Source organism: Panthera uncia, assembly GCF_023721935.1.
Source record: "Panthera uncia isolate 11264 chromosome C1 unlocalized genomic scaffold, Puncia_PCG_1.0 HiC_scaffold_4, whole genome shotgun sequence".
In the NCBI taxonomy this organism is placed as follows: domain Eukaryota; kingdom Metazoa; phylum Chordata; class Mammalia; order Carnivora; family Felidae; genus Panthera; species Panthera uncia.
Window position 1 is genome coordinate 97,375,328 of NW_026057585.1, and position 14,404 is coordinate 97,389,731.

General features: G+C 44.5%; 1 protein-coding gene across 7 annotated transcripts in view; it reads right to left on the reverse strand.

Annotated features, from left to right (window-relative positions):
- The window catches only part of KIF1B (kinesin family member 1B), a 151,126-nt gene that overhangs the window by 41,606 nt on the left and 95,116 nt on the right, over window positions 1-14,404 (reverse strand). For 5 of the 7 annotated variants that reach the window (XM_049618126.1, XM_049618127.1, XM_049618128.1 and 2 more), the window contains 9 exons: window positions 13,586-13,679; window positions 12,431-12,579; window positions 10,829-11,007; window positions 9,708-9,845; window positions 7,707-7,955; window positions 2,434-2,552; window positions 1,424-1,509; window positions 962-1,091; window positions 623-785 (listed from right to left, as the gene is read on the reverse strand). In XM_049618126.1, coding sequence (XP_049474083.1) covers window positions 623-785; window positions 962-1,091; window positions 1,424-1,509; window positions 2,434-2,552; window positions 7,707-7,955; window positions 9,708-9,845; window positions 10,829-11,007; window positions 12,431-12,579; window positions 13,586-13,679 — 1,307 coding nt within the window. Of the gene's footprint in view, window positions 1-622; window positions 786-961; window positions 1,092-1,423; window positions 1,510-2,433; window positions 2,553-7,706; window positions 7,956-9,707; window positions 9,846-10,828; window positions 11,008-12,430; window positions 12,580-13,585; window positions 13,680-14,404 lie in introns of those variants that run through there. The other 2 variants (XM_049618131.1, XM_049618133.1) reach the window with 2 other exon arrangements.

Here is a 14,404-nt window from a genome sequence, read left to right on the forward strand (position 1 = left end):
GTCCCAAAAAAATAAATAAAAAACGTTGAAAAAAAAATTAAAAAAAAAAATAAATAAAACTGAAGACTGACAAAAAAAGTGTTTTCCGAGGGAGGTCTTAAAAAGAATTCCAGGGCTCAAGAGGGTTACAGGCTGGAGAGAGCTTGTAGCGGAGGAGGAGCCAAACCCGTCACATCTTCTCCACATACTAGCTATTTTTCAGCTGATGTGGAATTTTACTCTCCTTTATATTATTTAAGTCAGTATTGAACAGGCATAATTGGTGGATGGACAATTCACTGCCTTCAGGCTTGTTTATTGGTAAGATACTGCTCCACGAAGAGCATTAGAATGACTAATAAACAGGCTTATCTAGATCAGATCCTGTACTGCCGGCAGAGGGGACAGGCCACAGCGGAACCCTGTGGCAGATGCACGGTCACACTCCTCCCCACGGCTAACTCTCCCTCATACCACTTTACGTGCCTGGTAGCAGTCCCATCTGGGGTGAAGAAAGCCTTTATTTCAGAAACTGCTGGTTGTGTACCTGATGAGAGCGGTACTACGTCACATATGTGGTACATCCTGCGGTTCACAGAGGACTGGGTCAACAGCCAGGATGGCGGAACCGGGGGCGGCTTACTTGAACTGACAGAAGATGTCTGCGTACTCCGGAAGGATCCCACTGGCCTGTAGCACTGTCACGCGGAAAGTGAAGGCGCTGCCCAGTTTCAGGTGGTTGCCAATCTCTTCAGAAAACCCTTCCATGACCATCTTACCATCCAGCAAAGTGCTTGACTTCAAATCTAAAGAGGGTCAAATTAGCACACAGGTGATCCAAATAATGCACACCACCTTTCAAAGAGGAGAGAGCAGAGCATTTCCGCTCCCAGTGGATGAAAGCAACCATCTCCCTTGACAGTGCTCAATATTTTCCCCTCTTTGAAAATGTCCCCAGTCATAGTAAACTCTGTCTACGTACCCAAGTCATTCATTCGATTGATTTCTTCTGGAGGAGTGATGACCTCAGAACTCTGACCCTGCCCTTCCACAATCCTCAGTTCCTCCAGAGACAGACCAGAACGAGTCATTGCCACGGAAGAAAAGTCATTCTGAAAACAGGCAGGAGCAGGCGGATGATCAAGCTGCACGGCAGTGTGTTTTCCCCAATCTCCTTACTTATGTCTATTTGCCCAACAAGTAACGGTGACTGGAAAACTATGTGCATTGAGAGCTGCCTGAGAAAAGGCGATACAATAAAATATAAATACCCCTTTACCTCTGTAAGTGTTAGATGTGTCCCATGATCTATGAACAACCCCGGGGTTACCCATCTTTTGTGACTCTAGTCAGAAGAACGGTTCTCCAGTGAACACCCTCCTTATAAACCTGTCTTCCACTTTCTCCTTTTCTGAGGTTTTTCTCCTTCCAGAAGGCTTCTCACCTGGTTAAAGTACTCGTTATCAAAAGATATTTTAGCTGTTCCTGATTGTCGAATTCCAGAGCCATAATCAGGAGCTTCCTCATCCGCTAAGTAGGGGGGGAGAAAAAAGGATCAAGTGAGACTACATACAGGGCAGGGGGGAATGGCTCCTGTTAGATCATAAATAGGAAAGTAGTGGAGCCCTCCGGTTCGAGAACTTTAGTAAGAGATATTAAAGAATAAGGCTTATGCATAAGAAAGGAAGAAAAGCTGGAAGCAGGAAAGTCACAAAGGGCTGCTTCCAGCTCTACTCAGGTAAATTTACCAACCTGCTTAGCTCAAATGAGACTAGTTAATAAAGAACCAGTTTTATCCTTGATATCGTTCAAATGTCATACCTAGAAATACCGATCCTTCGCTTGGCAAGATGATGTTCAATACCACCCAACAAATATTTGAAGAAGGAGTATTTGCAGAGATTTTCATAAACTCCACCCTGGCGACTATGCCACAGATTTCCATGGGGAGAAGCTGAAAGGTCGCTCAACACAACATGGCACTTGGAAATTAAAAGACAAAAACTACAGGAAATGGCCACATTCTTCCCTCAGAATGTAGGCTGGATCATGGAAAAGTATAAAATATCGGAATCTTGATCCATGCCCAACAAAAGAGAGTCAAAGGACAGAGAGGTCTACTAGAAGTACCCTGCAAGAAAATTAAGCAAGACAGAGTCGTGGAAATCCTGTTACTTCTGAAGCAGTTTTACCAATGTCTTTTATAAAGTCAATCCGAGAGTTGTTCTTCATGTTAAAGGAGATCCCTTCGTCCCGTTACTCCAAAATAGCTGTAGCCCAGACTAAATAGAATCCGTTTATGATACTCGGGAATAATAACTAAAAGGAAGCAGTAAAGGCTTTCTCCAAGGCAGCCCGTCAATCACATAACCGAAGCGTGGCCCCCACACAATGGGACTGCTCTGTCTCTAGGCAAAGACTCCCCAGCTCCCAGTCCGGGAGAGGGTCACCTACCTGCAATGGCCTGCACAGCCACACGCAGAAATCCCCGCACTTCACCCTTCTCACTGACAATGGCCACCCTGTGAATCAGGGGCACAGGATACAGCAGGTTGCTCAGGTAAACAAATGCCCTGGAGACAGAAACCGGCAGACAAACATCTGAGCATCCCACAGACAGAGAGGATGGCTTTCAGAGTTACCGAGAATATCTTCAAGAAACTGTGAGCTGGCTTCTGGGCCCTGTCTTAAGGTCACCTTTCTGTTCTGTACTCCCAGACTGCCCCCTCCCGCCCCCGCCCCCATTGCTTTTTCAGCACAGATGATACAGAAAGAAATGCAAATGCTTGGTAAAGCAGTTGACAAAGACCAACTTATACCAAATTACTTCCTATAAAAATGATGAGTTAAAAAAAAAAAGACTAGTTGGAGGTCGAAGAGTAACAATTGGAAGCAGACTTTCGAGGTACGGCCCTATGGATGCTGCTAAGGGTGGAGAGAAGGGAGCCCACCGAAGAGCCTCACCTTTCAACATAAGCAATTATAAAGGTGTTTTGTTTTGTTTCTCCCAACAGATAAAACAGAAATCAGGAGACAAAAAAGGCAGGGAAATGTGATGAAACACAGTTAACTACTCTAAAATAGATTTCAAGTCACAGCATTATGGGTCTTTATTTTTCCCCTAGGAAATGACTGTTATCTTCAGGCAGGTGACTGACACACATGAACAGAGAGGCTCTGTAGCTAGAAGTTTCTGCGTAGCAAGCATATAGGAGACCCTGGAAGGGCACTGAGACAAATGTTGAGGGAGAATACAGCTGATCTCTAAAGGGCTGCTTTTGCTCCTGGATCCAAAACTTAACTCAGAAATGCAAACACAGAAGGGAGGTTACAGACCTCACATGGTCGATTTCAAACAAACTAGCAGTCCTATAGCACATTTGCACTCTTTTTACTTCTTCCGTTATTTTGTAGCTACTGAGGGTTTTTTTAAATAATAAAAATGCGATCACAAAGCTTAGGAGTGTTCACGTCAATCAGTGGATGGGATATAGAATCTAGTTCCCACTGTTACTCCTGTCTTCCGACTTGGTATATGCTGATCTTTGAACACAAGGCAAAACAAAGAGCAAACATTTGCACCAAGGAATCAAACGTAACTGAACTGAACGTGACACATGTGACTTTCTGCTTCTTTTCCAGCTCTGTATCTACTTTAAAACAAAGAGAAAAGAAGATGGAGGGGATCTGTGGGGTTTCAACTCAATGCAATGAAAAAAAAAACCACACACAGAAAATAGACAAAATACACCACAGAAAAACAAATGTTAATAAAACTCTAAGAGCATAAATGAAATGTGAATGAAAAGTATAACAAAAATAACTAACTGTAAATAAAACACTGAATCAGATCAAATGAAGTCTATTTCCCTTTCAGTCTGCTCCAAAGGCGGGGAGGGAAATGCTAAGAAACAGAGGATTAAGACTTTGTTGTATAAAAATTAAAAAATGAAAAGTCTTCTAAAAAGGGTTACAAACGAGACTCTCAAACATCAAAGTGCTGTGACAGAGTTTAAAGACTAAGAATCTGGCTTAAGGTACCAAATGGATCGTTTCACTTCCAAGGCGGCACCACACAGACCACCTCTGTCTCTCAATGGCATTCCGGCCACACCTGCTGGCATTCGATGCCTGGCCATCACCGAGCCACTGCACATTCTTGTCCCCTGCCTGGAGTCCTCCCTGAACGCTGCGACCCACCTCACACCACTGATTTCACACCTTCAGGTCTTAGTCTGAACACCGCTCTCACGACAGCCCCCGCTTCCCACCCACCCCCCACCCCCCACCCCCCCCACGGCCTCTGGTGTTAAATGGTCTCGGTAACACGATTCCATCATTGCTATGATTTCCGTTTATTTATGTGATTATCTGTCTGTCTCGCCCACCAGACTGCAAACCTGTGAGAGCAGAAATCATGTCTGGTTTTGCCTGCCCCTGCCTACAGAGGGTCTGGCATATCTGAGTAAACATACTCAATAAATATCTGGCGTACGACTTAACGTCTAGGTACGTAAGTGAAGAAAAAATGATGTGCTCTCTATCTTTAAGTAGAAATGGAACATTTCCCAGAAAAATGGGTTACACCAGAGGTAGAGAAGCAAAGCCATCCAACCTTACATACTAGGTTGATTTTTCTAAGCTATAAGATGGACATTAACTATATAGAACAAGTTTAGGTTCCTCGCTTGTCTTGATTTGCATAGCTGGTTTTATACTTAGAGCAGGAACCCCTGTTTCTAATTTTCAAAAAGCTTACCACTTGAAGGCACCACATATCATGTTCACACACACATTACAACAAAGCACTGTTTGAGCACACGTTAAAGACAAGAATCTCCTTTCTGCCCATGGCAATGGCTATTGCAAAGGTGAAAAAACAGAAAGTATTCTTGCAAATTTCCCTTTTTAGAAGAGAATTCTGTAATCCTATAGCAGTGGCAGGGGCACTGTGGCCACATAAGGGCACAGTCGCCAGACAGCTCCCTGTCCTATTATCAGAACAGAGTCCTCAGCCCAAAGTCAATGCTGTGTTAAGTTCTCCTCTGAAGTTTTTTAAACTGGAATTTTAATAAATACTCTGCATTCTTGAGAGTCCTTCTACTTTGAGCTAGCAGACTGAAGGAGAACAGGGATGAGACAGGGTAAGATGTAAAGGATATATTAGCATAAATTCTGTGAAGTTACATCAAGGAGGGAAACAAATTTTGTCAACATAAAGATAAGACAAATCAGTATAATTATGGTTCTAGTTACAGAAAAAAAAATGTCAGTTCAGACTTAGGTATTAGAATAACCATCTTTACTCCCTTTTAACCCAGAGACTAGCTTAAATATTTTACATTTCATCCCAAATTATGACGGATGGTTCATAACATCCCAGCATGCCATAAGAGAACAGCTAAAGGGACAAGCTCTTTTAACATTCACATAAAAATTCACCAGAGGCAGCCAAGGCCAAGAAACAAAACCTACAAATGGAATTTCACAAGAAACTGGAAAATTTTACGAGGGAATTGTATTTGCAATTAACGTGCCGATAGGGAAAGGCCAATCTTGTGAATCACAAAAACAGGAAAGAGGTCACTTCTCTTACCCAGATGTTGACCACTACACAACTGGGTGATGTTGCACAGGTATCAGTTTTGGTTGTGGATGCAAAATGTAGTTGAGGGCAAAAGTAAAGAGCTATCTTTCACTCCTCTGATCGCCATGATCTCACCTCCTCCCCCAACCTCTTCCTTGCAAGGTAAAGTTAGTCTTAGAACCCAGGGAAACCAAACACATGGAAAAATCCATTCCTGAAAGGCTCTTTAGTGTGTCTTTAAAGTGTCAAACAGACACTTCAACTGAAAATCAGAGCAGAGTTGATCGCTTTTACCTAACTTGTATCAGATATGATCACAATGAATAAAACCATAGAGAAAATAACGCACATATTTTAGAAAAAGCCAGTGAATGTCCACATTAAGTGGGATTCTGACTTCAGTTTTCCATACAAGTGACTCAAAATACAAACGCCTTGGAGTAGAACTCTTCACCAAGATACTCGTTTCGCTAGTGTGGATGACAGAATCTCAAAGATGTAAAGGATCTTTAAGGCTCTTTGTTTTCCCACCTAACTCATCATTGTGCACTCGAGAACCCAAGAGGCCTCGGTTTAAGTTAAGCCTAAGCTAGGACTCAGACTTCAGACAGTCAGGGCCAGTGCTCTTCCCGAAGTGCCATGTGAGGCGAAGCTCCACACTCCTCACTGTGTTGACAGAGTACGACACGAACGGGTGGCGTCAGAAGCTGCGCAACTGGCACGGGGACCGAGCCGTTTTTGAACAGAGACTTGGTTCTAACTTCCGACCTTTTTAGAACGCACACAGCCATAAAATACAAAGAGCGCATGGTCCCATTATTTGTACACAGAACTACTTTTCTCAGATTTAATATAAATCATCTTCTCCGAAATACTAAGCATCTATTCCTGGCAATACGCTAATAAAACACAACAGTCATGGCTGCATAATCCCTTCATGTTTATTCAAGGGAACACTGAATAAATGCCCCTCCCCTTCATAAGACCCCAAGACTGTCTAACATTAAATTACGACCCACGGTCATATTTGAGACTTTCATGTCTACAAGAAACCTCTTCTTTCCCCTCTCTCCCTAAACAGCGATCGTTTGCTTCAGTAGTCACGCAGTCCTTGCCAGGCAAGGACATGCCGACACCACGCGAGGAGCTCAGTTTCAGAACCTAAAATCCCCACTGGGTCGGGACACTCACTGCCCTTCGATTTCTAGATAACTGGCACTTACCCATTTAACACTGACATAATTCCCTATTTTCAAAATGTGTGGCCCTAATGAAGCGTTACAATTAAATTTCATACTTTAAAACCTAGGCAGACTTTTGTATTAATCCAGTGGGTGCCGCACTGTGGAATTCGTAATGAAACTTACTTGAGCGTGAAGACCGGGTTCGGACAAAGCCTCCAGTATTAGGAGGGTGTGCGTGAGAGCTCTGCAGCACTGACAGATGGGGTCAGAGACAAGGCCTCAGTTTGGAAAGTCAAACTGAACACAAAGCAGTCTCATGCAGTGCTGAACACATATCCATTGTTGATGGTGTCAACAGATCACTTCATGAGATTCATCATAAAGCCTGCAGGTGAAATTTTAGCAGAAGCCAAACACCTCAGATGGGCTCGGCGAAACCGGCCAAAGAAAGGCATCCGTCTCAGACAGAAGCAAACTTCGTGTTCCTGATTCTCGTTTGCACCCAGAGAAACTAACGCTCCTCCCGATTCCACTCCTGTCCTCTCGATTCCGGCCGGTGTGCCCAACCATGGACTTGCTCTGCTCTCAAGTCACCCCCACACGCTTCCTCGCTCCCCTTCCTACAAAACGGAAGCGTTAGAACACGGCAACATTCTTCGACCCTGTAACCTGTGACTCTTAGCTTTCATTCCTTTCTCCTCTGGGGTTTCGTCCTTCGGAAGGAAATCACTGGGCACCCGAAGACCAGGGGTCCTCCACTCAGAGCCCTCACACACCGCCGCGTGCTATGCCAAGCAGGCTGCGCACCTCACAAACGCTGCCCGAGGGCCCGTCTCTCGCCAGACTGGCCTGTCACAGGCTGATCTGCTGAGGAGAGACCGTCCAAAATTGCACAAGGAGCCTCGTTAACGCAAGAGCTGGTCCCTTTTCGCCCTTCTGACGATAACCTCACCAACCTTCCCACTAAAATGAACCACGGGGATCGGTCGTAAAACGGGTCATGCCCGTCACTGAAGAGCTCTGATCCCTCCTCCGTCCCTGCGTCAGAGCCGGTGTCGTCCACGAGCGCCTCGTCCTCAAAATCCTCCATGTCGTCTTGCTGCTCGTCAGCCAGCTCAGTGACGTCGGAGTCGGCCGTGGAAAAAGTGGGGGAGGGCGTGCGGTCCGCAAGGCGCTCGTTCACACAGCCGTGGAAAATGGGGGAGCTAGGCACCAGGGAAGACGCCGACGGACACAGCCAAGGAGAGAGGAACAGCTGGTTAAACAGGAAGCTACAGGTGCCAAAAGGACAGAACCCACTGGGGAGCCAACACGGTACAAGCGAGTGGAAGAGCAAAGGGTAAAATCAGCATAAATCCTCTGGTTCAGGTGAAAGGCAACAAGGACTGATCCTTAGAATAAGAAAAGCAAAGGAAACACACGAGTAGAAGATCTCAGGTGAACAGTGTGCTGTAAAAATGTTTCTACTTTCCGGGTCACACGAAAGATCGGCGGCCAGGCCTCAAAGGAGCCACTCAACATTTGGTGCAAAAATATGGTTTAGATCTTTACCCCGATTCCCACATCATCTCTGAGCAGAAAACAAGATGGATGGAATGGCGTATAGCAAAGCAAGTTCCGTGCCTTGCTTGGGTGAGAGGTGTTTGGCCAACTCAACTCTTGAAAAACGCTCCACTATTGGAGTAGAACGGAAAGGATTTAAACTTCATTTCTACAAAATACTATGACTTTGCTCCTCCTTTATACCCAGTTCCTTTAAAACGGTCAGAAAATTTTTGCAATTAAGAAACAATTGAGGGGCGCCTGGGTGGCTCAGTCGGTTAAGCGTCCGACTTCAGCTCAGGTCACGATCTCGCGGTCCGTGAGTTCGAGCCCCGCGTCAGGCTCTGGGCTGACGGCTCAGAGCCTGGAGCCTGTTTCAGATTCTGTGTCTCCCTCTCTCTCTGCCCCTCCCCTGTTCATGCTCTGTCTCTCTCTGTCTCAAAAATAAATAAACGTTAAAAAAAAAAAAAAATTTAAAAAACAATTGAAATTCCGAAATCATTAAGCTAAAACTTACATCTCTCTGCTTTTAAAATTCTAAACATCTAAGAACTTGGACTCAGTATGGATTCCCAGAGGCATTATCTGTTTTCACTACATGTTGAAATTTATGTACACACAAAAGAGGCTCAAGAGGATGACCAAGGTATGTGGTTGGCTCACCCTTACAAAGACTATCGTGAGATAAACTGCTTTAAAAAAAAAAAAAAAAAAAAAAGTGAGGACACATCGGATCATGGAGAAGTCGCAAGATGGTAAGCTGTAAGTCATTCTATGACTTTAAACTGGGCAGGATACAGACACAGGTTTTCTTTTAAATCTGTCTCGTTCAGGGGTGCCTGAATGGTTGGTTCACTGGGAGTCCGACACTTGACTTTCTTTTTTTTTTTTTCCGACACTTGACTTTGTCTCGGGTCATGGTCTCACGGTTGGTGCATGGGTTCAGGCCCCATGTCGGGCTCTGGGCTGGCAGTGTGGAGCCTGCTTGGGATTCTCTCTCTCCCTCTACCCTTGCCCCTCCCCCACTCATGTTCTCTCTCTCTCTCTCTCTCTCTCTGCCCCCCCCACTCACGTTTTCTCTCTCTCTCTCTCCCTTCCTCCCTCCCTCCCTCTCAAAGATATATAAACTTTAAAAAATAAATCTATCTCGTTCAACTGTAAGAGGCAAGGAAGATTGTGAATTACTCTAGCCGAAAGTTGAGACTTAAATCCGCACGCTGAATAAAATGAAGGGAAATATACCAAATAATACAGTGGTTGTGTATGAGTGGATAAGATTATACAGGGAACATTTTTAAATTTTTTTACACGGAGCATTTTTATACACTTTCTTTTAACTTTCTGTAATATCTGCTGAGGTTGAAACAAAACCATTCACTATTTAAAAAGAAGACACCAATGAAATCATCACGTACCTTCCTACCAATTTGAACCAATGGAATCGATCATAAAATGGATCGCTGCCAGTCACGGTGGCTTCGCTTTCATCCTGGGCACCAGAGGCCACCTCACCTGCTCTGTCATACATCTCTCGCATCAAATCCAGCCTCTGCCTGCATAAACACAAACATAAAGTGCACCGGGTTAACGTCATGAGATTGTATTACAATTTCACTTTGGAAGCATCTTCCATGCAAGATTTAAAAACAAAACAAAACAAAAGCTGCTTCCACCATTTAATGATATTAAAAAAGAATGAAGGCCAGAAGTACAGAAACTCAAACACTCAGTATCCAAAGTGTCTGAGTCTAGACACAAGCCACCAAAAGCAAAAAAATGGCTACCTGACCTCTGCTGAATTACAGGAGAAATATAGTTCAATGGTAGAGGACACCTCCAATATACCCAACAGTAGAAAACATGTCATCAACTTAAATGCAAAGGAGAAAACTACATTATAACTTTCCTGTTTTTTACCCATCATCCTCCAGAACAGAAAAGATGACTAGTTATTACATCCAAGATAGAAATAGGTATCATGAGACTGGAGCATTGAAAACGTAAGAGGGGCACCTGGGTGGCTCAGTCGGCTGAGCGTCTGACTTCGGCTCAGGTCATGATCTCACGGCTTGTGAGTTCGAGCCCCACGTCAGACTCTTGTGCTGACAGCTCAGAGCCTGGAGCCTGCTTCGGATTCCGTGTTCCTCTCTAGCTCTGCCCCCCTCTCCTACTCATGCTCTGTCTCTGTCTCTGTCTCTGTCTCTCAAGAATAAATAAACATTAAAAAATAATTAAAAAAAAAAAAAAAAGAAAGAAAATGTAAGAGGGTCTACGGAGGGACAATTTAGATCATATCTACAAGTGCCAAAGGTGTCAGAGTGGGATCCACTCACTCAGAAGAAAATGGATGGACAGTAAATGTCACAATGACATTTTAAATCTTGCATGGAAGATACTTCCAAACCATCCAGAACCACAGAAAAGGATGCAACAGCGACCTCCTCCCAGAACGGAGAGTCTGAGGGAGCCCATCTGAGCAAGCCACCATTATTCCCTAAATAAAACACCACTTCCTTCACGAGGAATGTTTCCATACTTGAGTTTCTCCAAAGACCAATAATGCGTCGCTCCGTTCTTCAGATCCTGCACTTCGACCGCCACCACCGTCCGCGGGAAAGGCCTGTCTTCGTGAGTTTTGTCCACCTCGGTGGGAAGTAACTCCGGAGGCAGAGGGGAGTACAAGGTGTCGGTCAGCAGAACGAACTGGAACTGCACCTACGTGAACGGAATAAACCATGCAAATGGCCTCCGTGTTTTCGGCAAGTCAGCTTCAGAAACAAGGCGACAGAATCACGCCCCACAGGGAAGAGGTCAGACGAGTAGCATGTGCTCAACAAACAGCTTGCGATTAACGGGGGAAAATACGGCCACTTGTACACTAGTCGTAGAGAACCATCCTGATGTCAAACGAAGCTATTTCCAGACTCTGTTTTCCCGCCCTGGCCCAGTGTGTTCACACAAACTAAAACCTCAGTGCACGTACCTTTGGTGACTGAGTGAAGACTCTTGAGAACGTACACAAGAGAACAAAGGGGGGGACCCGCGAGTCTGTCTCGAGCGCCCCACAGAGAGGGGGTGGAAGCGTCACGGCCGGCTTTCCGGTCGAAATTCCAGGGTCACAAGCGCTACCCTTAAAAGTGTTCACTGTACGGTAAGTGCTTTTCAAGCACCATGTCATTTATTTCTCGCTACTGCCCCGCGTTTTCGCCTACAAATATTGATTACATCTGAGACACAGTCTGTGCCTTCATTTTGTCTACTTGAAGAGAGTAGATAAAGAATTACAAAACGAAATGGGTTGCTGAGATTGTGAATGAAGAAGACGTCTTATCCCTATTTCACAGAACTAGACGATAGCCCTCGGGGAAGAGACTGAATCTCCCCAAAGCTGGGCAGTCTGTGCTCTCTCCTACCATGTGACACTGCCCACCCCCCATCATCTTGCGGCCCCCGGGCCGTTCGGCGGTGGCACATACAGTGGGATTCAGCACGTGAACTGGAGATGCGCTGTGACGGTTCGGTAATGAGGAAGATCGGGAACATTTATCGTCTTTTACCACGTCCAAGAGCTATTCCAGCTCTTTACATGTCCTTACTGTTTCATCCCTCCCAAAACCCTAGACGGCAGGGGCTGCTGCCAAGCCCACTTTATGGATGAGGAAATGGAGGCGCAGGGGCGTCAGAGTCAACGCAACCAGGAGAGCTGGAATTGGAATCCAGCCGGCTGAGGGCAGAGCGCTTGTCCACTGCACAAAGCTGCCTCTCACACCCTAGAGGAGGGGCACTTAGGACTTGCAGCTGTAAATGTAACGGCAGAGAACTAAAAGCAAATTGAGAATTTCAGAAGCGCAAGAGTAGCTTCCTCCTACTAACATGTTTCCCTAGCTCTTGTCGGAATAGTCTCCTCTGTAAACAAGCTAGAAAACATGTTCTTTTAAAAATGTCATGGAATAAATATTTAATTAGTTATCTACCACGTTCCAGGCACATATGTAAAAGAAAGGCACATATAAACCTGTTTCATAGCAAAAAGCACCTGAGTTCACCCAAGGGAAAGGTCAGCTCAAGACTGGGAGCCACGAACCCCCTCGGACTCAGCTGTGTCTCCAGACGACCCATATTCTCCCGCCCTCTGTACCTTCTTCTTCAGTTCCACACTGATGGCGTTGGCCTCCTTCAGGTAAACAGCATTGCCCCAGAGTAAGTCCCTTAATGAAGTAAACTGGTGAGACTTCCATTTCCGGAAGGCCCACTGGGCCAGCTCAAATTCATGTTGTGTCCAAGGAACTGAAAGGGCAAACGAAGCGTGATTAACGGTGATCTCCTAACTATGTAGCAATTACGTCTCTCCTCTACCTCATCTCTCTTATCAAGTTAAAGTATTGTCCAGTTTTTCTCCATTCACTTGCTTTTGTCTTCTTCTTGTCAGTAATGCTTAGTAAATTCTGCTGATGTTGTGAAGGTAGCATATACATTTCAGAAAACTTAAAAAAATCCTGCTATTTAAAACAGTACAGGGGCGCCTGGGTGGCTCAGTCAGCTAAGCGTCTACTCTTTTGATTTCAGCTCAGGTCATGATCTCACAATCCGTGAGATCGAGCCCTGCGTCGGGCTCTGTGCTGAGCATGGAGCCTGCTTGGGATCCTCTCTCTCTGCCCCTCCCCTGCTCATGCCCGCACTCTTTTAAAATAAATAAACAAACATCAAAAAAGTAAATAAAGCAATGTATCAAAGAACTATACTTCAAAAAAATTAAAAATTAAAAATTAAAAAAATTTAAAAAAAAGAAAAGAAATACACTTCCTTTAAAAAAATACACATATCTATTAGAGGGCTTATAATAAAGAAAAGTCCTCCAGTATATCGTGCAACTTCACGTGTATCTATTTTTCTTGCTAGTACAGGAAGCAAAAAGGTCACAATTTTACTTCACTATTAAAAAATGAATTTAGTACATAGAGTTCCTTCAAAGTTAATTTATCTGTAACATATACGTGAACTTCATATATACAGTAATATGAAACATATATGTAAACTGCCCAAGAGATTTTTGTGAAGACCAAGCTAAGAAATCTTGTGCCCCGGGGAACACTGTCAGCCCCACTCCCACGTCAGAGAGCACAGTCTGTAGAATGGAGAATCTCTTGAATCACCTTTAAACCGGCTCGGTAAGATACCAATAAATGGTAGGGTCACCTATGATCAAATCCAGCTTTGACCACAAATAAAGGGTTAATCTGATAGTACAGATCCAAAAGATCTACAGTAGGAAGTTTCCATCTCTAGATTTCACCTTCTTCCTCCTCTTCCTCCTCTTCCGTTGTCTCGGCAGCGAGGGAGCGGGTCTCAACTTGCTTCTGCAAGGCCTGCAACTTACTCTCATAGTCCTGGATGAAAACAGAGGAGAGGACATGTAGGAGAGGGGGGAAGTGGAGGGAGGGCAGGAGAGATGAGCGCAGTATTGGAGAAAGCAGAGAGAGCAGAAGATAAAAGGAGACAGAGGCAGGAAGCGACAATAAAAAGACAGACACAGAAATACACAGGAAAAACCCACAAAGCACACAAGATGGTGTGTAAAGGGTAAGTGCTGAGGAAAGCTAATGGCAGTCTCTCTCTACTCCCTCAGACACGAAAGTTCTTCATGTGGGGCTCAGGTCCAGATGGGGGGGATTTTGAGGGGAAAAACGCAGGTGCCCCTTAAATTTATTCAATAGTAGTACTTAAGTAGTACCTTCACACATCAAGGAATCCCAGGGAAAAACAATACTGGAAAATTCACCAGTATCACCAACAATTCTGACTATCTAGCTGTTTGGATGGGAACTATGGACTCTGAAGCTCTCTGTGGATGAAACATTATTGTCTTTGCAGCTGTACGATGTGGCCTTCAGGTAACCAAAGGATCGCAGTGCTATTAGAACCAAAATAATCTATGGATTGTATTTATTCAAGAAAGATATTCTAAAATATACTATTATGATACAAAACATATTATTATAATACACATCAGATTTATCCTTCACTTCTCCATCTACTCCATGCGTTCTCGGTGAGGGCGGTATCACCCTGAAGAGGGCAAAGAACGGCTTCTGAAGGATACAAAAAAATCTTA